Source organism: Lonchura striata, chromosome 8 (genome assembly GCF_050655825.1).
Source record: "Lonchura striata isolate lonStrDom1 chromosome 8, ASM5065582v1, whole genome shotgun sequence".
In the NCBI taxonomy this organism is placed as follows: domain Eukaryota; kingdom Metazoa; phylum Chordata; class Aves; order Passeriformes; family Estrildidae; genus Lonchura; species Lonchura striata.
Genome location: NC_140710.1, coordinates 10,805,757 through 10,830,188, shown reverse-complemented (window position 1 = coordinate 10,830,188; position 24,432 = coordinate 10,805,757). Strand labels below are relative to the sequence as shown.

Here is a 24,432-nt window from a genome sequence, read left to right as displayed (position 1 = left end):
TCTGGTCCAGGCAAAAGAAATGAAACTGTACTTTGACACCTGAGTTTGTATGCAAGTCTTTGAAGTGATGTGCTATGAGCAAATGTGGAGAAGAGCTGGCAGGGCCTTAACAAACTTGCCTCTGTGAGTTAATTTGGTATTAACTTCTCATAGGATGAACACTACCTGCATGTTACTGAAAAATATACTCCTTGTCTCTCTCCCTCCAGAGAAAAGGTGCCTGCATTCAGGCTTTGTTCCCAAACTGCTGGTAGAACTTAAATGGACCTTTTAGGTGTCAGATGCTATACCTGTGCTGCAAACATCTGGTTCAACAGCTTCATCCTAAAACGATGACCTAGTAGGAAACGGCTGGATTTGTTTGGTGTGGTGTTCTTGGTGTTGGTTCTTGAGCTGCTCTGTGCAGGGCCAAGAGTTGGATTTTACTGATTCTTGAGTGTCCTGTCCAACTCAGTGTAGTTGTTCACCTGCAGTAGGTTTTGCCACTCACCTCTGACAGTATTCAGAAATTTTCAGGAGCTCCTATGCATAGTGTTTGTTTTGGAACATGAGTTTTGTTACCTGTTTCTGGCATGTTTTCTGCAGGTGCCAGATTTGCTCTTGTTGACACTTGTACAGTTGACTGCACTGTTTTGGAAACTGCTGCCTTCCTGCACTTTGTGACAAAGGGTCTTCCCAATTTTCCTGTCAGTTCCTGTGCTGCATCATTCAAATGTGAGCACACTGTTAACTGCTGCAGGGACTAAACTGTGTTTTAGCTTCTCTCTGAACTTAAGATCAGTGACCCTGACGTTTGAAGGGTCTTTATTATCTGACTTTGCAAAAGCAATTTGGTTTATGGCTTGAAGTATAACAGATAGCAGTAAAAGCTCTGTACAGAGCAGCTGTCTCAAAACTACATTAGCTTTCCATTGCCAAGACTCTTACCATGTTTGATAATTTTCTTCAGTGGTTGTGGCTTTTTTGGAAATGTGTTTATCCTTTTTACAGCATCATTCCAGTGAGGGTGAGGAGCTGCCAGATTATCAGCTGTCAGATGTTTCTTGAGTATGTTCAGTATAAAATCATGCTCAGTGTGCACTCTGGGGGCCCTTTGTTGGGTCCATTGCATGTGGTGCTGAAGTCAGTAGACCTCTTCATTTTTCATGAGGCTTCCATCTGACTGGTTCAGGTTGGACTCACGAGGGGCAATGTTTGTATAAACAAATAGTGGCTTTCCCTTCATTCAGGATGAGCTTCACAAGTCAGTGATAACTTTTTGTAACATTTTAAAAGGCGGCTGTAGTCTTTGTAAAGCACCTGATTGCAGTAATGTTTCTGCCTGTGGCTGGACTTCTAGGAGACCGCTTTTCTATCAGCAGGCTTCTCAGATGACCAGACACAGTACTGTCAGTAGTAGGACTCATTCTCCTTGCTTCTTCTCTCTCTTTATGGTGTTTTTAGCTGGGTTGAATTGATTCTGCACTATTTGAGGAGCATAGTCACTTATCCTAAGGCTTCTAATGCATCTCTGTTCTTCCATTCTTTAACTGGGCTCCTGTTGTCTGACAGTCTGCAGTCGTGCTTGTTTTTTAATGAAACATGGGGTGAAATCAAGACTGATAGCCTGTATGTTGTTTTCAGTTTCCTCAAGAAATAAATCAAATTTCAAAAAATACAATCTGCAAACTAATTTAAGAACTAAAGCAGTGGGACTTGGAAAATCTCATCATGCTTCTAATTTTTCTATTAGCATTATTCTTTTCTAATATTCATCTCCTTAATGCTTATCTAGTGAGTTCTCAAGTGTCTTTCAAAGACCTAAGTGTTCTGTTATTTAAAGACCCAGTCCGGCTAGGCTGTTTAACTAGAACAGGGATGGAACCACAGAATCATCTCTACTCATTGAAACACAGAGCTGAGACATGTACAGCAAGAACTGAATTGCCTTAGATTCCCTTTTTTAGCTGAGAGTGCCAGGAGAGGAGTCATCAGAAAAATCTTACCTGGGCGCAGTCTCAGACAGCTCTGTTCTTTGACTTGGTGTTGACTCTTGAATTTCACACTGCTGGTTAAGACCTGCTGAATTGGCAGTCAGGTAAAGGAGATTCTTCTACTCTAGCTCAGGGAGTCAGGGATTTTTGGTGATACACTTGGTGTATCAGTAACCTTGAGGAGTTTGCTTATTGTGGTGTCGAGTTCATATCTTTGAAACCTAATGTGCCAGGTATTCCTATAGCCAGCTTTTGTAGTTTGGGGAAAATGATAATGGCTCCTTTTCCATGACAAATTTGTAGATACTATACAAAACCTTTTAGTGTGGGCTTTTAGATTAGTGTAAAGCATGTAGTATTTTCAGCTGAACATGAACAACAATATTGTTGTATTGCTAAAAGCCAATATAAGCCTTTTTTCTCTTTTCCCATAATCAGTCTTCATTTTTCCACATTGCTGTTAGGGCTGTTGAACAGCTTTAGATTTCTCCCTTGGATGAATGAAGAGCACAACACTCCAGCTGGAATTTGTTGCTTGGTTCCAGTGATGAGTATAGCTGAGGGTGTGTATCTGCAGTTACCTTTGACCTCACCAGAATGGTCTCCAGAGAAATGGGAAACATTCACCTGATTGCCATCTTTTCATGGAGCTGTGGCAGATCCATGCAGAAGCACTGCCACAGCCTCCTTGCTGCAGCATGAGTAACATGACAACACCAGCATCAAAACAGTTCTGACAGCACCTAGCAAATGAGGGAAGTATGTGGGAGGGTACTGGAAAAAGATTTAAATGGTATAGTATGCATGTTAATTTTGAAACAAAACTGAGTGAGATAGGAGAGCCCGAGAAGAGGTGTCTTTGACCTGGAATTTTGCATTTAGGAAATGTTCTCACTGTTATAAATTATTCTAGTGGCTGTGAACACCTTCATGAAGGAGAGAAATGAAATAGGTCTGCTGCCTGGGCTCTTCTACCTCCTGGGAGTTACTGCCTGGCAGCATGAGCCCCTCATGCTGCCCAACACCCCGGGAACTGGGATGCTCTCACTGTTATCCACACTGCTAGCTGAAGCAAGAGCTGCCTCCTCACAGGCTGTAGGCAAGGTGGGTGGCTGGTTCTCGTATCCAGGCTGAAATCCTCCATATGGAGTTAGGAGCAAACCTGTCTTTACAGCCCAACAAGTGTGCTATAGACCAAAGCAAACTACTTCAAGTATAGTGACTTAATCCCACAGTCTTGCTGAATGTAAGGAGGCATGGCACTGTGTTGTACCCATGGACCTCCAGAGAATTTCAGACAGGAGGATCAGATGATTGTGAATGAGCTGATATTAGTTCATATGCTTGGACTCTCATTTCCTTAAGTGATACTGCTTCTTTTGAATACAGTGTCTCTGCAATTTTGGGCTAATGTTCTTGCCTATCCTCGCAGCAGGGGTTAACTCAAACTTCTTTCCTGACAGCCCCAAGCAATTAGGAAGAAATGGCAGTGTATTGGGTGCAGGATAATGTGCATGGATGCCTTTGGTGTGGGTGGTGGGTTCTGATGGGCTGCAGGTACAGAGGAGCAGTTAACTTGCAGACAGTTCCATGGAAAACTGAAGTTTTCCAGGAGTGATGTGATACAGAAGAGCAGGGAAACTGGTGATGGGAAGCGGCTACACCAAAGGACTGAGCGGCCCATGTGGTTTGGAACTGTGGTTGCCTGTGGTGGATGTCTGCCCAGGCTACTTGGCTCTGCAGCAGGAACACAGCTTTGCTTGTCCAGGCCCAGCAGAGCCAGTGCAGGATGAAGAGAGCAGTTGTGTTGGCAGCCAGAGATGGATCTGTCCTGAATCCTCTCTAGCCTTCCCAGTTCCAGCTGGATAGATGTTTCCAAACACTGTTTAACTGCTGGTCTCCACAGGGACTGGCAGAAGTGTAAATGCTCAAATTCTGCCATTCTCTCTTTCATTTGCAGAGGTAGCACAGGGAATCCTGTTTGGACCCTCAGTTGTCCACACAGTGGGACTGGAGCCAACCCTGCTTTTCCTCACTGGTTGGAGGGTGACTCCTCTGGGAGCAGAGGTCTGCAGTGCTGTCACCAGCAGGGAGACCCCCGACGTGGGCCCTCAGCATATGCAGAGCCTGGCAAGGGGAAAGGACAGAAAAAGAGCACTTGGCTCGTATCCCTCCCCAGTTGAAGCGGGTGAGGGGCTGCCAAGGGCTTTGCAGCAGGGAGAAGAAAGACAGCGTTCATGGGAGCTGCGTGACTCCGAGCTGGTGGGCTGGGAGCCAGGCACGTCAGCACCTGATGGGCCAGTACACAAGGCAGGGCTTCTTGCTCCTCACTCCTCACCTTGTCGAGAGGAGCCCTTTCAAGGGGTTCCAGCCCAGTGTAGTGAGGTCTCTCCTGCCCTACTGCCCTGCCTATTCTGGGCTGGACAGTTGTCTGTGTGGGGCATTGCACTGGCACAGTGTGCTGGGGAGGTCTTTTCCCCAGGAGCCTGGTTTGTTCACTGCTACCCTGGACGATGCTGGCTGAGACAGCTGCCCAGGATCCCTCCTGCCTGTGTGTGTCCTCCACTCTGTCATCTTGTGGGGGCAGACCTGGGGGACCTGGATCAGTCCTTTTGCCTTCTGTGCACACTGCAAAGAAGCAGCCTCCAGTAGTGCACTGGCTGTGTGGAGGCTGCACAGATCATTCCCACAGAGAGTGCAGGGTTAGGGCTATGGGGGTGATCCTAGGGGCTAGACTGTCATTACCTCTCACAGCAGATCCTTGCCCCCTCTCCAGGCAGGCTGGAGCCTGCCTAGAGAATCCTTCCTCCAGAAGCCACTGGACAGAAGAGCCCTTGTGCAGCCTTTTTGGAGAGGTGCCTGGTACCTGCTGAAGTAGACTTTCCACTCCCAGTGAGCAGATGCCTGCCTATGACTGGGCCATATGGTGTTTTGGGTTCACTGCTCTCCCAGCACAACCTCTCCCCCAGCCCTATGAGCAGGTGAGATTGCTCAGGGCTCTGATCCCTGGCGACAGCTCTGTGCAGGCTGTGGGAGCTGCCAACAGTCTTGTGCAGGGAGAGGTGTGACAGGTCCGTGCTTGGAGCATGTGCCTCTGGGAAGTGCCACCCAGCCAGTGCGGCCTTGATGCTGGGTCACTGTTCCAGGAGAGGTTTGGTTGTGCAGGGGGCTTGCCCTGCTGGCCCAGGATCTGAGGAAAGCACACCATGTGGTGAGGGTGAGTAAACAGCACTTCAGGTTTGTGGTCAAGGGTGATTGTGACATCCTGGGGACACCTCTGAGGCTGGAATTAAATCAGACTCTGCCTCCCAGCCAAGAGTCTATATCAGAGCCAGAATCTCTGGTGCTGGATTCATGATATTATTCTGTAAGCCATTCCTACAGGAGCTGCTACATCCTTCCTGACTTCTCCAGCAGTCTCTGCTGCTTTTCCCACTCAGTCAGGTTTATTGGGTGAGCGAGTGCCCGAGGCTCAGCGTCAGCAGCTGTGCTCACTGTCACACCCTGTGGATTTGGGATGTGCAGGCATGGGAAGGGAGGAGCTGGCAGCTTTGCTTTTTGGCAGTATGTTGAAGGGTACAAAGCCAGCCAGCCCTCTTCCTTGCCAAGCTGTAAATTTGGCCCCTTGCTCTTGTGCTTCTCTGGCTTTTCCTGTGGGCTGGCTTAGGGTTCATCCCACTCATGCTCTGGCTGCTTTGCTAACTTGTCCTCTGGCTCCATGTACCCTTATGCTTGCACACACAGTGCTGTCAGTTCAGTTGCCTGGGTGCACTTCTGACTCATCATGTGCTGCCTGGGCAGCTCCCCATTTCATTACTGTTTGGAGTTCATGGCAGAGAGCTGTGAAACTCTGTTCCACTTTTCCCCACCATGCTCAGTCCCATGCACCCAGGAGGGACAAAGCTTATGGAGCTGTCTGCCCTGACCAGGATATCCCTAGCAGTGATGCTGTGCCTGGCTGGGATGCTCTGTGCCATGGTCTGTCCCTAGCACCTCTCTCCTATGGAGATTTCTGCAGCACAGCACAGGATCCCAAGATCCTGTGCCAGTGCAGGGCAGAGGAGCTGGTGCTTCCCCAGGCATTCTGGCATGGACCAGCCATTTTCATCTGCATAATGGAGACTGTAGCACAACCACCTACTCTGGGATATTTTTAGGCCTGGCTGTACTGATGAGGGAGAGATGACAGGCTCACTCCACATCCAGACCATTTGATGCCTTTCCCAGCTGGAGCCACCTGGTGCAATGGAGAAGCTTCCCCTCCCCCAGGGAAGGCAACACTTGACCAGGTACTGTGGCTCTGGGCTTGCTGGGAGCAGCTACTGGTGCAGGATGCCCCCATCCTTCTCCCTCTGAACTTGTTCAGCTTCACTGCTTCTGAGAGAGCAGCTTCATGAATTCCCCAGGTCTCACTGGCTCTTGATGTTAAGGGTATTTCCTGGCTTGTGAAGGAAAAGGAGGGGCGAATATCAAACTGTGGGACTGAAGCATGGCAGTGACAAACTTGCACATGGTCACTTGCTGTCACAGAACTGGGGAGCCATTTCAGCTGAGGAGTTTGGCTTTTCTGCAGGGCCTGAGGCTTATTGGAAAATTCTGTGGAAGAAGATATCAAAGCTTCCCCTTTTCATCAGAGCCCTGTGTGGGGCCACAATTAGTGGAGCAGAAGCAGCAGTGATTTGGAGGTGGCTGGGATGAGTTGATGGAGGGCAGGAGATCTGGGGCACAAGGCTGTCTCCTGTGGCCAGGCTTGTCTGAAGCTGGTCCCTCAGCATTGCTGGGGGGAGGCCTTGCATGAAACAGGTCCCCAATGCCCTGGACACACACACAATGACACAGTGCTGCTGGGAGGTGACATTGCCAAGCTATGATTGTGTTGTGGGTGCTGGCAGAGGAGAGAGCTGTCCTACACAAGGTCTGTGGTTAGGTTAGATGGAAGCTGGGCTGGGCTGGAGCAGGCTGCATTACCCAGCTTCACACCAGTGCTCAAATGCCAACCTGGGTGGATTGTAGGTGCTGGATTCTGAACACAGGACTTGTCTGGGTGACTGCAGAAAGCAGTGGTGCTAATCTACCCCATCCACCAGGAACCAGTCTGTTGGGAAGGGTGTCACTGGTAACAACACCTCACTGTGTTTGTCTTACCCCATCCCTTCATTGGAAGGACCAGTTCAGCTGCAGGTGCAAACCTACCTCAACTGGCTACTGAGACCTGGAAAGCTCCAGCCCTGAGCAGCTGCTTCTGCCTGACCCTGTTGATCTGACAGCATCCCCCAGCATAGCTGTGGCTGCAGAAAGTTCACATTCCCTTGGCTGTGGCATAGGAAATTGGTTCCCATGGAGCAGGGTGGAAAAGCTTCTTTGCAGAGGTGGAGCTTTGTCCCCACCTTCTTGTGGCTGGGTGGGGTGGGCTGCAACCGAAAATAAGGACCTGCTGGCCTGGCTGGTCCCCCATGACTGCTGGGACAGAGGCAAAGTCCTCCATTGGCTGGCAGCTCTGTACATTCACTGTTAAGGATCCCAATTACTACACAAGGATACAGTGTCCTCTTAGTCCTGTTCTCACTCATACCAACATAGATTTGTGTGACTTCGAGTGAAGTACTTGAGGGGGGTGTTGAGGTGTTTTAGCATCACCCTTCTGTCTGTGTCCCCTGCCTGTGGCTGGTAGCTGCCTCTTCATAACTGCTATTAGCCCACATCCTGCCAGCAAACAGAGCACCCAGAGGCCTTTCTCCCTGTTATGCAAAGCAGCTGCACAGGAATGCACAGGTTGTCACAAATGCTGAATCTCCAAAACCGAGCATGTTTATGTCCTGCCAAGCACAAAACTCTTGGCCACGTCCTGGAGCGCAGGGGTCAGGGCAGTGCAAACTGAGCTCACAGCCCCTGTGCACTCTCACACAGCTCCTATGGCCTGTACCATGCTGGGTGGTTCCTCTCCTTTCTTCCTTTTCCCAAGACAGAGCAGATAAGCCTCAGCACTCAGGAGTGGGGAAGAAAGGCACTGGGACATGGCAGGGCTACCTCAGCTGTTAGCTGCCCTACCAACCCAGTGCCCTAGGCCAGGCAGCTGTTCTCATGACCAAGGAAGCACCTCCACTAGTAGCACCAGCCTCCCACCTTCCCAGTGACTGGCATAATTTGGGGTGCCTGGTGCTTTCTCTTCCTCCTGCTTCTCCTTGCCCTTGCTACTTCCCATCTCTTTGATCTCTTTCCTAAGCAGTATGCTTGCCCTGGTCTCAGATGTGTGGGAGGTGGGATGCTTCAAGAGCATCTCTCTGGGATCACGGCCCTGCACCCTGGGAGGTGTTCATGTCCCTTGGTGCATCACGCGGTTTTGAGAAGGGCAGTCACCCACAGGGGTGCAGCCTGTGGCTCTGCAGACAAGGCATGCCCTGGGAGTTGCTTATCAAAGGCAGTGTTGCTGACCATTTCCTTTGGGCACGTGGGGAAGAGACCAGAGTGACACAAATGGGGAAGGTTTGTAAACCTGAGTGGACACTGGCTCGGGTACTTGTGCTGCTGTGCTTATGCTGTGGGTTTTGGCATCAGCTCACTTACGCATGCATGTTTCTTCAAACAAGTATGAGTAACAGTTGCTGTGTTGTATGAAGGTTGCTGGTGCATTACTTGGGTTCAGAGGCTCCAGTTCACCATGGAGCAATGAAGATGAGGTTCAGGCTGAACAGGATGAAAAGAGGAGCCCATGGCTAGTGGCCCCATCACCATAGCAGACCAGCTTAAGGTGCACAAGGGATGGCTCCAGTGCAAGTAATTAAAGCTCCAGGCTGGAAATTACACATTCCCAGGGTCAAGGGCTGGCAATGAGCACTGCTGCAGGTAGTGTAATGCCACAGAGCCAGCTCAGGCTGTCGTGCCTGTTTTTAGAAAGACATGTGCCTGAGCTGGAAGAGCAGGTGAGCAAAACTGTCCTCAGGCAGAGCCTCTCTGCACCTTCTCCACTGCCTTCTCTGGCTTGCAGGAATCAGTCCTGGCCTCCTTTGTGCTGCTGGAGCTGTTTGTACAGGAGATCAGGAGGGGTGCTTACAGGTCAGGGCAAAACAGCAAGCATGTCCATGCAGCATCTCTTCTTCATGCCTGAGCCACAGATGTCAAAAAAATTTGAGACCTGAAACTTATTGAGATCTAGTTGAGATCTAAACTTATTTTGCAAGCTGCTTCATGGTAAGGATGACTGCCTCTGCAGCCTTCAGTGACTGTGCTGACTTAATTCCAGGCTTGAGATTTTCCCATCTTCAACTTCTCACCTTTGGCTTTTGCATTTCCTTCTGCCTATACCAGTACTCTGTACCCTCTGGCCGTGAGGAGACCCTCTCTTGGGGCAGTGAAATAGCTTGTACTCCTCACATCAGCCTTATTTGTCACATTTCCAACCCTTAGCTCCTTTCTTGTGGTGGTATTGCTGCTCCTTGGGATTTCTGTGCCTGAAGTTTGGATAGCTGGATTGGACATCAAGTTGGCTTTGCCAGAGCTGTACCTCTCCTTGGAAATCCCCTCCATGCCCCTCTGACTCATGGCTCTCAGAGCCAAGGTACTGTGTTGCAGGTTCATGGTAACAGTCATGTGTAGGGGCAACTCTTTGGCAGCTTTTTTCCTTGATTTCACTTTCCACCCCCACTTTCAGGGGGATTCTCCACCCTGCAGTACAGCCTGTCTTCTCCATTCCCAAGAACCTTCCTTTGCAGCCCATCATTGTGCTGGGGGCTGTTATAATTTTCCCAGGCCATTCAGCTCATGCTGCAGCAGCGAGCAGCATTCAGTGTTTAATCAGACCCAAATGTAAGCCTTCATCTTGTCATCCAGATTGTTGATATTAAGAGCTATTAAATGTCACTGGACCAGGGTCATTGGGGATCTAGGTAGTCTTCCTGTTGTTGATGTCTTCCCATTAAGTCTTGGCTCACTGAACAAGATCTCAGAATGTAGTTGTAAATATGTGTAGTTGTTAATCTACTTGAGTCTTATTAATTCTTTATATTACATACTTTTAATTAAAATCCTGCAGCATTATTGAAAGCAGTGGAGAAGGCAAAGTGTTCTCTATAAATGCTCCTACTCTCAGCACCCAGAACTTTCTTTTGCCTAGGAAGAAGTTTCCCTGCATAACAGCCTCAGGATGCCCTTAGCTGTGCTTTCACCTACCCAGTGGTAGTCTGGGGCTCTCTGCCATCTCTCTGCCCATTGCTTTGACCCTTTAGATTATACTGGCCTCCTACCAGCTGACTATTCATTAAAAATTAACACATGTGTTTGGGAGAGTCTGTGATTAAATCATCTAATTGTCTGCAAATTACTTGGGCCTGTAGCATGAGTGTGGCTGGTTTGGGGAGATGCAGCCTCTTCTTGTGCCACTGCTTTGCCAAATTCCTTCCTCTCTGTGACAGCATGTGAGATGGAGTCATTCCTCCCATTCCCGTTTGAGAGGTGGCAGTGGCTGCCTGCCTCACGTGACTCTTCCAGGTGTCTTTATGGTATGAATAGGAATGGGGTAATGTCTGTCTGGAGAACTCAAGAGTAACCCATTGAGGTTCTTGGCCATCACAGTTCTAAGCATTTCTGAAATTCACATTTATTCAGCAATCATCTCAGAAACTCAAGGACAGCACTCCTGGCTTCAGAGACGCAGCATGGGCACAGCTGGAACTGGGCTCATTTAAGGTTCCTGCAGCACTGGCATGAAGAAATGCACTGTGATATCCAGTGATGACACCTGGGCTGAGCAAGACTCCCTATTTCACTCCCAGATCTCAGGTAGGTTTCACTGGGGAGGCTGCTGGGGGGAGGTTATTTTAGCTGGTTTCTTAAGGAGTAGAATTAAAGATGGAATCTTCAACTAGCTCATTATTTTTATGAGGCTGTGTTCGTGGTGTGCAGCCTGGTAACTAGTCAGTGCACAGATCTACAGTGACCATTGTCACTCTGGACAGAATGGGTAAAATATTAACAGGCATCGCAAAATATCTCCCAGACAGTCAAACCAGCCTGCATGCCAGCAGGCACTGCTTGGTTCTGCACTCTCCTCTCTTTCATGGTGCAGTAACCTACTGGGACCAGGATATTTGCTCCTGGACAGCTCAGCAAATCTTCCTAAGGCCTGCCAAGCTCAGCTCCCTAACCCCCCCAAATGTGGTAATCATGATATTTGTGATTCTAGGACAAGGGAGTAAGGGAGAGAGGTGTGTGTGGGAGTGGAGGTGTCTCCAACCAGCAAACTCCATTCATCAATCCCTGGATGTGCCACTGAGACACAGGTGGTTCTAATCTGCCAGCAGGGGGTCTGGAAAAGATTTGAGAGGATCCTGCCTGAATGTTTATCCTGATGCTATGGTAGAAAGGACTAATGCAGCCCTTTAAGACAGAAAATAGGAAAAGCAGATTAAATCCCTGTGTCAAAGCATTAGGGATGCTCACTGTGGGATTCTATATCTTGAAAAGGATTCAAGAAAATCAGAGAGGCTCTATAGAGTAGAAAGGCAAAAAATGGCTTGAGGGTGGGAGGAAAAGCCTGGCAGAAAGAGAATTAAGCGACTCAGTATATTTAGCTTTTCAGAAAGACGGATGAGAAGGGGTTTGCTTGCAGCATATGTATAATGTCACAAAGAGAATATGCCAGGCTCTGAAAGGATCTTTAATCAAGCAGAAGGCAGAATAAAATTGTATGTCTGCAAGCTGAAGCCAGACACAGGGAGGTGGGATGCTCTTCTGAACGTGAGGGTGAGGGACTCCTGAAACAGACCCAGAAAAGTGGGAGTCTTCAATTCAAGCCTACCTCCTGTCTTGGAAACTATGAGTGAACCAGACATAGAGTATTGGAATTGCTGCAAGGAGATGAACTGCTGAGCAGGGTGCTGGCCAGGGGCTTGCACTTGCACAGCCACCTGCCAGGCAGGCCCATTGGGTCACTTCATGTGAGGAAGATCCTTGGAAAACTGGTCCAGTCAGGCAGAGCACTTGGGGAGGCAATCAGGCAGGCTCCAGGTGCTTACTTGCTCCCAAAGTGGTAAGTGTGATTCTTTGCTGTTGAAAACATCTGGAGGGTGGCAGAATTTTTGAGCCAAGTTCAGATTGTTTTAACCTGTTTTGTGTGGGCTTGGTGCTGATGCTGTTTAATATTTCTGTTCTTAGAGTAGCCAGAGCACCACATATGTAAAGTGTTCTCCACAGTCTGATCACGTTCACAGTCTGCATTTAAGAATAATACTTAATGACTGTGGGAAATGAAACAAGTTTGGTCTGAGAGATAAGACAAACTACAAGTGTCTTACAGCCCAGATTGCATTCCTTGAGCCTGTGCATCAGCAGAGGCAATCTCTGTCTAGCCCTTACTGAAAGAAATCTTTGCTGTGGTATATAGTGGTATGTTATTAATCATAAAGTATTGCATTAATTAGTATTTGGTCTGATTTGATGAAGTTTCATTTGGGGAGAAGGATTACAGTGTATTAGAACAGTAATTTTTATAGGGTAAAGAAACAAAATGAGATTAGAAGTCTCTATGAAGGAAGCCTGGAGACCGATGTGTGTATTTGACATCTGATGCAGATAGTTACAGCCTAAGTTAATTTTCTAGTGGGAAAAGATGCTGCTCAGCATTTCCTCATGCACATGAGGGGAATTTGCAGAGAATTACGGCATCTCCTTTCAGAAGAAGGGCTGAAGGAAGCTTTGCTTATGGTCATGCTGGTGTGTCCAAGTCATGCTTAGTCCAACATGAGTGTCTTTGCAGCATTGATGCAGGGACACAACGGTAGGACCCCTCACTGCCTGCTCCAAGCAGTGACCAGCCCTAACTGTTTTATGCTACTTGCTAATGCAGCTACCACCTGTGCCCTCTGCCAGAGCCTTTTTTCTCCAGATCATGGCCAGTGCTGCTGTAGGAAATTCTCTGCAGACACATGAGTAGCTACAAACTCAGCTGGTTTGCTGCAGGTGGGTTTTGTGGAGCAGAATGGGCTAGATCACTTGCCTGATCATTTGGTCAGTTTGGCTTTAAAAAGCTCCAGAGCATTCTGGAAAGCAGCACAGCAATATGATAGGATTTAATCAGACTTAATTATTCCCCTGCTGTCTATCTCCTAGCAACATCCAGCTTGACATCTGCCTGCGAATGAAATGTGTAAGCTAAGTAGGAACATGTTCAGACTAAAGTCCTGCTACTTGAACCAAATCACGCCGCTAATCATTGCCTTAATTCATCTCATGGCCATCAAACAGCTGCCAGGCACTAGTACCTGATTTTCCAAGATGCACGGCACTTGCCTTCTGAGTTTTTTCCAGGCTGGGAAGAAGGGTGACTTCATCCTGGGCTCTTAGCAGCACACTGACACCTGATAACTGGGTTAGAGTTTCCTGAGTGACAAACACAGGCTCAGGAGCAAGCCCCAGACTTGTAGCTATTTGGCTTCGTGCTGTAGGTCCCTGCTTATCTCATCGCTGAAATCAGATCACCTGCTGTGCCCACACACCGCGGGTTTCAAATGCGGTACGGGGGCGGTTTAGGTGAAGCTTGGGGACAGCTGGAGCAGATGTGGTGCAGTGACAGCAGGCAGTGCAGCAGCTCTGTGTCACAGGGACAAGGGCGGTTGAGGCAGGAAGATGAGACCCATCTTACGCAGATTGAGGGATGAAGAGGGGAAGAGAGGAGCAGGCACAAAGCAAGCATTTGTGAAGTAAAACTGGGCTCCAGCCAGACATGATGTGGCACAGGAGTTGGTGGAGTTGCTGGAAGAAATGAGCCCAGCAGCAGAGCTGGGGCCATAGGAGAAAGCTGCCTGCACCAGCCCTGGCTGCTAGCTCGCCGTGAAGCTGGAGGGAAGGGAGCTGCCTTCAGAGCAACGAGCTTCTTGAGCAGGTCAGCCCTTCCAACTGGGGGTTGGTGGAGCAGTAGCTTGGGGGCAGATTTACAGATAGACAGGGCTGCATGAATGTGGTTGTGTCCCCTCTCCACATACCTCTTCAAGGGGATATTGGTGGCAGTGATACCAAAGTGCTTGTATGAGTCTGTTGGTCTCCTGTGCTGTATGTTGTTGGCATTCAAAAAACCTAAGGTCTATCAGTGTGACATGTGTCTCCCTTATGTCTCTGCAGAGGAGTGTGGTAGCTCTGGAAGCCTGGCCACACTAGCAACCAACTTGCACTGACTTTATTTGTGCAGAGCACAAAGTGGGGTTTCTGGCTGTGAAAAGGGGACTGTATGAGCCCCCACCAGCTCTCCCTGTGACCAGCAGGAACTTGGCCTTTTGTCAACAGTGCTCAGCCAGCTCTGTGCTGTTGAAGGCAGTGTCTGCCATTCAACAATGGCACTTGGGCTCACCTCGGTGGGAGCTGCCACCATGCTGGACATGATCTTACCGAGATTCCCTTAAAATGACCTTTTGTTTTCCTTCTGTTATCAATGACAAATGGAGGGTCACTGGGTTGGTCACTAAGGATGCAGGTTTATTCCTCACCGTTTCTTTCCTTTCAAATGACTTTCCCTTTCACGACTAATCATTTCCCTTTGTCATTCTATCCCTGAAAGGCGTTATATTAGAGTTTGTCACTTGTCCTCTGCCTAAGGAGCATTAGAAGGCTGTGGGGCCAGCAAGAACGAGGGCAATGCTGTGGGAAGACTGCGTTGCAGGATGGTCCCAGTGCTGCTGTGCTCACAGGGCAGATGTACAGTGAGAAAGTGGAGACTGCAACATACCGGGAAGCGCATGGAAGCCGCACTGTCTGAGCTGTGCTGCGCAGTGGAAGGGCAGCTGGGGAGGTCCATGCCGCCCGGCCTGGTGTGGTCCAGTGGAGACTGTGCCACACCAGGGAGGTGGCGCAGAGCCATGCAGAGGCTGTGTAGGACCTTGCTGGGTGTGCAGTGCTGGAAGGGCTTGCAGAAGCTAGACGATAGTGTGAAGGCAGTGGCTGGACGGTGCATTAGGGACAGGTGCTGCGTGAGGCAGTGATGGAAGCAAACCCAGGGCTGCGTTGCTGTGTCTGGCTGCAGCCGGGCTGTGCAGAGCGAGGCAGGGCTGAGAAGCCATGGGAGCTGTGCTCGGCGGTCGGCCAGTGCAGCACCTGAAGGGAGGTGCAGCGCACTCGGTGCAGCGCCTGGAGGGCGGCCGCTGCCGTGTCGCTGCAGGGGAGCGGCGGCCGGGCAGGAGCTGAGGCGCCGCAGCTGGCGGGAGGTGTAGCGCTGTGGGGTGACAATGCGGAGCCTCGCAGCAGGTACAGTGCTGGCAGGGGCCACGCGGGGCCATGCCCAGAGGCACCGCAGCGCTGTGGAGGTGGCACGGCGTGCCTGGGGAGCGGCGCCGGGACTGGAGGAGGAGCGCTGCCCGGCAGCGGCCGTGAGGGGGGAGCGGTGCCGCGCCGCTCCCCGCGGCGCCCCCGCCGCGCGCCGATCCTGGGGGGCGCTCTGCGCACGCGCACCGCCGCCCTGCCGCAGCGCTCCTCCGGCGGAGACCCTCTGCCCGCGCGCCATTGGCTGCGGGCGCCTCCCGCGATTGGCCGAGGCGCGAGCCCCCGCGGCGTCCCATTGGCCGGCGGCGGCCGCTATGCGGGCGGGCCCCGCCCCGCCCAGGCGCGCCATTGGCGGCCGCGGCGCCCCCCGGCGGCGGCGGGTCCCGCTGGGCGCGCCCGGCATGGCGGCGCCCGCAGCCCCGCGCCCGGGGGGCGCAGCCGGCGGCCGAGCGCCCGGGGCCGGCGGCGGCCGGGTGAGGAGGGCCGGGGGACGGGGGCGGGCAGGGCCGCTCACAGCGTCTGGAGCGCCGAGCGGGGTCCGGCGGGGCGCGGCGAGGCGTAGCCCGTAGCGGAGCGCGGCGAGGAGGGGGCAGCCCGGCGGTGGCGACGCCGCTGCCCGTTCATAGCCGGGCTCCAGCCGGCCGCTGGCAGCTGTCAGCTGACGGACAGCTGCCGTCCTGCCCGGGCCCGGCGAGCCCTTCTCCCCGGGCTCCGGCACCGCCTCTCGGGCAGCGCGTCCCCGCAGCGCGGCGTGCCCGGGGCTCCGCGGGGCTCCAGCCGGGACCGGCGCTGCGCCGCCGCTCCCGCGGGCCCGGCCGCAGGGCACCGCGGCGCCTGGGCTCGCTCCGGGCGTGCCGGCGGGACGCGGTGCTCGCCAGGCCTCGGCGGGCAGGGCCGCGCTGGGCTGGCTGTGTGGAGTGGGCAGGAGCGGGGCTGATGCTCTGTCACAGCGTGGCGCTGACCGTGAGACGGCCAGAACGGACGGCTGACTGGGGTGGTTCTTGTTTCGCTGACATGCTTTGGGGAGCGCGTGTGTTTTGTCTTGTGGAGGAACACGGTTTGGGATCTCTGCGTTATGGTGGGGATAGGATTGCGTGTTTTGGAGAGGATGCCCGTTGGAGAAGGTGGCTCCAGCCTCAACCTGTTTTTCTTTCTCAGGTCATGTAGAAGAGCAGATTTAATGTGAAGATGGGACTCTTGGTGTTTATGCGTAACCTGCTGCTAGCCCTCTGCCTTTTTCTGGTACTGGGATTTCTGTACTATTCTGCTTGGAAGTTGCACCTTCTCAGATGGGAGGATTCAAGTAAGTAGAGGAACGGTGCAACTGTTTCTGGGCAGCCTAAAACGTCTGTTAAATAGTTGCAAGTGGTGAGATGGTGCTGATTTAGTAGTATTACAGGGATGTGACTAAGCCCACTCAAATGCTAGAGCTTTTAGTATGCTTAAGGGGTCGAATTTGTGACTACCTAATGCTCTTTATGGCTTTACTTTTATTACTGGGTACAAAAGCAGGTTCATGCTTTATAAATCTAATACTAGAGACCTTGGTTCTTGGAATATCCTGTTAGTTTATGATTCCTAATTGTCAAAATAAAGAGCTTGTATGTTGAGATTTTTATTTCCCGAATCCTCTGTGCATTTTAAGATATCTAAGACAAGTTTGGTTTTTTCCCTCTGGTGAATTTTGATTTCTTTCTGAAATCATATATGCTGGTTATCTCATCCTCTTACTTTGTCCTTCAGAAATTCTCATCTTCCATTTATCTTCCATGTTATTATCTGCCAACTATCTGTCATCTAAAGGATGTCTTTCAACCTTTTTAAGCCCAAAGAGACATCTGACCTCATTGAATACAATCTGAGGATTGTACTGTGCAGTAAGGCCATAGAAGGTTACAGTTGCAATGAAATTAGGCTAAAGCTTGATTGCTCAGTTGCTGCTCTTATTTTTGTTTGTGTTGATTTTGCCTGCATGCAAGATCTATTTATTGAAAATATAAAAACAAAAAACCAATTCCCTCCTCTCCCCTCCTGCCCAAAACACAAGCCAGCCTTCCATGCAGCTGTTCCACAGGCTGTTTCAGATGTCTCAGAGCTGACTGTTGCTCCCTGGATCAGCAGCTGAAAAACACTGATCCAGAACTGACAAGAAGCCACTGGTCACATTTCTTCTTTGCTGTATTGTGTTTTTGTGCATGCTGATAGAGGTTTCTGCTGCAATGCTTCTTAAACTTGGCATTTTTTTCTACTGCCGTGTGCTCCAAATCTGTTATGTGCTCTTAAGAAGTTTTGTATGATGACAGATGATGACTTGGACATGACACATGTGCTGATGCACTGATTTTGAGAGGGGAACTACTGAGGTGCCTTGGACTAGAACAAGTATTGTAAAACTAAATTTGTAAAAGGAGATGCATAGTGTTTTTCTGAGCAGGGATTTTTTCTTCAGGCTTGTGCTTCAGAGAGGGAGTTAAAAATCTTGATTATGTGTTTCTGCAAAGTAGCAGTTTTGTTGACAAGGTGTAGAAAATACTTCCTGTATGAAAATAAGTACAGCTGTGTTAAAAAGAACGGTTTTTCCATATCTGCTATTACATGATCTGTTATGAAATGATACCACCTACCATCCTTTACTTCCTTCATGCCACCAGGAAATCATGTTGGACTTCCCAAGACCTGCAAAAAAAAAAAAAACAAAATCTTTCATGCCACAACTTGTGTGTGATCTTTGTTACAAATGAAGAAGCAGCTATGTGTTTATGTGTTATGCACCAGCGTGCTGGGGAGGGTTCTAATTTTCTGCAATCCTCTTTGGATTTTGTGCCTTTAGCTTTGTGTGCTGTTTGTTATTTTACATTATGTCAGTTTGTGGGAAGTTTTGTAGTAACTTTGAGTTGCAGTGCAGTGTTGTAAATCTGTGTGCAGATGCTGTGGATTTCTATAAATGGAACACTTTTACCTAGAAAGATGACTCTAAGTTTCAGCCTAGTTAGAGTGATTCTATTGAGTGCATTGGCTGCTTTTGGGTACCCAGGATGTTCTGACAGGGAGCACTGTGAGGTAACATAAGAGACCTTTGGTTTGATGTCTCCCTTTTTCTGATCTTTTGTGTAAAATATGCCATTCATATATTCTTGGAAGTTGCAGTCCTTGCATTAAGCTTGTTCAACATATACAAAGTGATGATGCTAACTTGAGGATTTAGCTTACTGTTCTTTATCAGTTGCCACAATTGACTTAAGCTGTACTGTTATTCCTTCTAGACGCTTTTGTGGATTGTCTTTTAAATTTTGGATGAAGTTCCTTGAAATATTAGTATAAGCAACAGTCTAATGTAAAGGGGCAGATGTTACTTTTGAAACAGTAAAGATGATGGTACCTGTTTTCAGTTGGTCTTCAGACTTTTTTATGCATCAAACCCCATTTATTTATCATGTAATTTAACACAGGAGGAACTTGTGCAAATATAAAGTAGAAATTTAAAACCCCATTTTGCGAAACGTCGTATGAAGTTAATGTTAAATAAATAATGTTCTATAAATCAGCATTTGGAAGTTAACAAATGACAGATTTAATTACTTATTTAACTATGATAGGCCTTCTTGAGACTGTGTAATATGATACAATGTATAATGGGACAATTATACTTTGTATTTGCTGAGGGGGAACCTTGCTTACTTAAGTGCCCCAGATAGGTGGTGCGTAACTATTGCGGTTTTGTTTCCTGAATTACTGTGCAGTGTGTGACCTTGTAAATTTCCTTAAGATTGATATGATAATGCTGATGTCCCCAAAGGCAAAACTCAGTCAGATGTGTTAATTTTGGGGTTCTTAGTAATCAAGGATTATTGATTTTGTGCGAGTTATCTTTTTGTTAAATTATTTTCTTTTTTCTTGTGAGCGGTGCCTTTCATCTTTTAATAGTGACTCCCTAGCTTCAGCAGTGACATTTGTCTTTGTTCTGTTCTTTGTGCTCGAGGAGGTATGAAACTAAGCTGATCCCAGCACCTGACACCCTTTCAATCTCTTCAGAGACTGGCTTTAGTAAACTTGACACCTATGTTTAATAATGGAAATAAACAAATTTGTTGCAGAGCATGGTGGAAAACACTTGATCTGCTTATTTGCTGCTTGTGTGGTTTGTTTAGTTAATGTTTTAGAAGATGCCTGTGCTTATCATTGTCATGGAATAATTTGAATGGTAACTGTAAAGTGGTTTACTGTGTAAACTAGTCTTCTAAACTTGACACTTGGATGTTTGTGTATTTAGCTGCTAAAGTAAATGAATAGCTAAATTATTTTGTTTGTATGTACTCCTGACCTTTACAAGAAAGGAGGATAAACTTCAAAATAGACTGAAAGATACATATCAATGTTTCTCTTAATGTTCTCTTAACATTAAATGTTCTCCACTTAATGTTAAATCTGTCCTCTTTGAGTGATGCCTCAGTGAGTACTGCAAGCTTATTCTCCTTCTTGTGTGACTCTGCACCTTGCCAAAATACAAAGGAGAATAGGAAATAATTAAAAGGTATTTTTAAATAATTAAAAGCCTTTTTAAAAGGCTTATCTTTACTGTGACAAGAATAGATTGAATTTGGCTAATGTGAACTAATTAACATTGAATTAAGTTCAGCTCCTTCTATTCAAGATAAACCTCCAGTGATTGCTACCCCTCTTTCATCCTTTTAGTGAGTATCATGACTGGCTACTCTTCTCCAAGCCTTGTTTCTTGCTGGTGTCAGAATGTTACTTCTCACAGCAGCAGCAAAGTGCAAAAATAAGGGGTGTAATGGGGGATGCAGGAGGCCTCTTGAGTTCTGGTGATGGTTGGTAGTACATGAGCAGGGTTTAGGACAGGTTTCCTTTTTCTCTTTCCTGATGTTTGTAATGCAGCTTCAGTCTCTGACAGTAGTGGTAAGAGATGTGTGCTGTCCTTGCACGTTCTTCCCAGACAGGCAGTAACAATGGATTCCACAGCTCTCTGATGAAGTGTTGAGTGGCACGGAGGTGTGCTGAGCACATAGAACTGATAATGTGACATGGGAGACAAACAAGGAAATAAATAGTTTGTAACTGGATTTAGCTGTCCTGAACATTTTAGAAGGAACTTAGAGGAGCAAATAATTGTACTGCTGTTCTTTGTGTTTCTGGCCACTTGGTTGTTGAGGAATTCTTGCATAGCAATGGTAGTGATAGGAGCAGGCTTTGAAGGTCTGAGACACACATGCAGCCTCTTTCCTAGTAACTTCCCATGCTATTCCTTCCCTGATGCATTTGGCTCTGAGGAGGAAGGAAGGTGTTGTCTGCACCAGTGTGAAGATACAGCCCGTAGGAGGGTGCACTGTTTTCTTTGAAAAGTATGGTGGGAGATGGAGTTACTTAACCTGATATGTGTATAGCTGATTTTGCAACTTCAAATGAATGTGTTGTAAGGCAGGAATGATTCCATTACAAAGCATCCTGGCAATAGAAATATTGGACTCATTCCCCCAAGTGAGCTTTTACTTTTTCCCTCTCTCTAAAAGTATTGAAGTATACTTGGGACAAGGACAGTGTGATGCTATTTTCTTGTTCTCTATTGTATTTCTTTCTACATTAGCATTGAACTAATTTAAAGAAATATCTGCTTGAAGTACTTTTGCCAAAACCTATGTTAATACAATTTGAGCTTGTCAGTTTGAATGTGGTTTTTGAAACATCTTCAGGTATGTTCTCTTGATGTCATTGAAAAAATCAAGTCACTGTCATCCGTTGCTCTGTGTTATTTTCAACTCTAATTCTGGCAAGGCAGCCAAAGAGATAAAGCTTTGGGAAGGGATTTTTCCAAAGGTATTTCAGGACCCCTATCCTTTTTACTCCCTTTTTTTTTAATGTCTGTTTCCAAGGGAACTGAGGAGACATAAACAGGCAAAACTGACTCACTTCTGGTTGCAGGTTTTTAATCTGCTTGCATTTCCATGGCAACTGGTCATGCAGCAAAAAAAGCTGAATTAATCAAAAGCAATCAAACCTTTATTATCAATATAAATACTGGCTTATCTCTTTCAAAAGTGAAATGGTACTTTTGTTAATTCTTGTATTAGGATCTAACAATGTACTGAAGAAGTAGATCTTCTTGCAAGGGTTGGGAAAACATTTACTCTTTCTCAGGTGGCTCATGGATGTGTGGTGGTATCCGGGGTGGATGGGTACAGCTGGTGTGTCTTGGGCTACTGGGAGTGTCATTTGTTCTGCGTCAAGGGAGTGGATCTTACGTACACTGACATCTGACTTCCTTCTGTCCTTTGTTTAGTGAAGAACCGATGAAAAGATATTCAGTTGGTGTGTGAGCAACTAGGCCATGGAGACAAACTTGTCCTCTTTGTGGAGAGAGTCACGTAATGGTTTTGTGTTCTGCTGTGACTGTCCTGCTTGCCTTTGCCAGAAGATGTGAATGCAGGAGTGCTCCTATGAAAAAAACAACTCCAGACCAGTTCAGCTTGGCACTGGAAGCATAAATCTGATGAAAGTTGTTTGAGCTGGGATGGCTGAATTGATGGTTAAGTGGTTGAGCAAGCATGTTTTTTGACAAGGCACTTAGAGTGACGTTGTGAGTGGTAGCAAGCAAATGGTGATGGTAACAATTTTAATTGCTCTCTATCTATGGCATTAGATTTAGAGGGCTGTGTGTGTACTCTTTAAAGTAGACTTTATTGCTGTTGCCTCTGCTTCTCAGGCTGGAAAGCCTGAGAGACTAGCCTTGTGGGCATTACTTTTTTTAAAAAAGGCTGCTTTGGCAGTATTGTACAGCACCCTAAGCTTCCTGAAACAGTTGCCTTTTTTTTTGTTTTTCTCTTTGTAGGAAGAGACAGGGTACAGCACTGAGATGGATTATTGTGAATTCTTTAATGTTTGAGTTATTAGTAACTTCAAGGTTTGTTTCGTCCACTCAGCTGTAGTGTGTATTAGTGCTGTACTTTCTACACCAGAATTGAGAACAAATGTTTAGAAAGTTCTTATAACATGGATCCAGCTAAAGTTTTATGGATCTCTACTAGTTTTCAGATGCTTTAGGGATTTGAGAATCACAGTGATGCTTTTCTGAAATGCTAAAAATAGCAAGTAATGTTATTGAGGCAGCAGTGAATATTAGAAACAAAGATGTAAAAATAGAAGTTAAAACAAGAGTTTTAAAGTAGTAAAGTAGCTTAACTTTTCTAAGTTTTTCTCATATTGGGCTGAAGTATTTCACTTGTGTTCAACTTGAAACTTAAAGCTATATGTACTAACTATGATGGATAATTATCTGCACAGAACACAGGAAAACATTGATTTGGTGCCCAGAAATTGTCACTGCTCAAGTTACTTTTGTGCTTCCTCTTAGCCTGCCAGAATAAGGAGCATGGCTGAACTTAAACTCCAGCAGCTCCAGGACACTCAGTTGTGGTAGTATTTTTCACAGCTGTGCTCGTGCCAGCTAATTTCTCTCTTGGCTGGAAGCTGATGTGTGTGTTCCTGATTGCTCTTGCTGCGGCTGTTGGACGTAACCGCACAGAGCTGCTGCCCGGCTCACCGCGGCAGCTGCCTGTGCCACCAGGACAGGAGAGACGGTGTGCTCAGCGAATGTGAATCACAACTTACGAGACTTCAAAGCATAATTCAGAAATCCATGAGTGCCTCTCTGTCTTTTAGAAGGCAGCACTTCACAGGACAGACAAGGAATATAGGAGAATGAAAATGCCTCATCTTTTTCTGATCAGTTACTGCTTATTTAGTGAAATACACAGCATTACTTTATGACCCACTTGTCTCTCCAGGAATTTGGAGTGCTGCTATAATATTAACAGTACAGGACAAAACTCTTCAGGGAAAATGGGAAATGATGCATGACAGGGCTCTTGAGAGAGGGAACAAGTATAACATGCCTTGTCCTTGGGATTTCTCCAGAGGAGGAAACTCCCTGAACACTCTTCTGGCTTTAGGAGCATATAAGGAGCAGGTTTGATGAAGGTCATTAAGGGCATAGCACCCTAAGCATGTTGCGGCTTGAGGGGTGGCTGTAACACTGTAATTGTACTATCTTCATTTTGGCCCTTTTGGGTTACTGTTTTAGTTCTGGATAAGTGCTGACTTTTTAGGAAGATTAAAAAGTAAAGTCCAAGAATACTTCTCCATCTCCCTTCTCACAGCTAGGCCTTAGTTTTGTATTTTGAAATAAGTAAGTTGCACTTGCTTCTCTTAACCGTGACTGTCTTGATGTTGAGTCCCTTTTTATTTCTCCCTCTCTCCATTTGCATTATTAGTGCTGGGTACAATTGAGGGTCTTACCCAGTTTAAAACAGAGTGTGATTTTTGTTTCTTTCACTCAGTTGACCTCAGCCTTAGTGTTTCACTTGCTTCACTTGCTCAACTTGTGCATTTTCTCCCTGGTCTCCCCACAAATTTTTGGGAAGGGTATGTTCCTGTGACTTTGGATGGGTACACTTTGGAGTGTAGATAAGGAGCAGTGTTCAGTGTCTTACACGCAGCCGAAGCTGTGTCCTCTGATATGGATTTCCAGAGGTCAAAGTCAGCAGTTTTCCATATTCTGAAAAGGTACATTGCAGTGAAAGCACTTTACCTCTGGTAGCAATTGCTCTGCAGCTGAGTGCTTTCAGAGGTGAAAGGATTTATTCATCTCAGCTGACTGTGAACCCCTTAGCAATGCGTTCAGCTGGAAACAATACCTCCTTGTGAAAGCTGTGTCATCCCTGTTAGTGAGTAGTTCTCTCCTCCTCCTCACCGTGCATCCCCCCACCTCTCACCTGCACCATTGCTGCACTGGCTCTAGTAATTAAGGTATTGCCAACCTCAATGGGAGCTCCCCCCACCACTCATTTGATAGAATAGATGGCACTTTTCATGTTGACTTTGATACAGACTTTGGGCTTTGGGCACCTTCCATGCTCACTTCAATTCTGTTTCACAGAATCAGTTCTGCTGACATTGGGACAAAGGAGGTAATTTGTGATTTGTCAAATTGGACAGCTGCTGCTGCTGCTGTGATCTGAGTGTGGCCTTGGTACTGATTCTGACTGTGCCTGTGACACTTAGGGATGTTTTTTAGAGGAGATTTTTCCTAGTTTGTTATCTTCTGTCAACATTGTCACTATAACATCTCATTTTTTGTCATTGCAGTCTGGGTTTACATCACAGTGTCAGGCTGAGGCAATAAAGCAGCCAAACAATCTGAGTA

At 47.5% G+C, this 24,432-nt stretch overlaps 1 protein-coding gene across 9 annotated transcripts in view; it reads left to right on the top strand.

Moving 5' to 3' along the window:
• The first annotated feature begins 1,642 nt into the window (after window positions 1–1,642).
• ST3GAL3 (ST3 beta-galactoside alpha-2,3-sialyltransferase 3) overlaps window positions 1,643–24,432 on the top strand; it is a 186,110-nt gene continuing 163,320 nt past the window's right edge. For 6 of the 9 annotated variants that reach the window (XR_014956868.1, XM_085585749.1, XM_085585746.1 and 3 more), the window contains exons 1-2: window positions 1,643–13,848; window positions 16,374–16,518. Coding sequence is in view for 8 of the 9 variants with exons in the window: in XM_085585749.1 (XP_085441875.1) it covers window positions 16,404–16,518 (115 nt within the window). In the remaining variant the exon portion in view is untranslated. Of the gene's footprint in view, window positions 13,849–15,576; window positions 15,689–16,057; window positions 16,210–16,373; window positions 16,519–24,432 lie in introns of those variants that run through there. The other 3 variants (XM_085585744.1, XM_085585743.1, XM_085585745.1) reach the window with 3 other exon arrangements.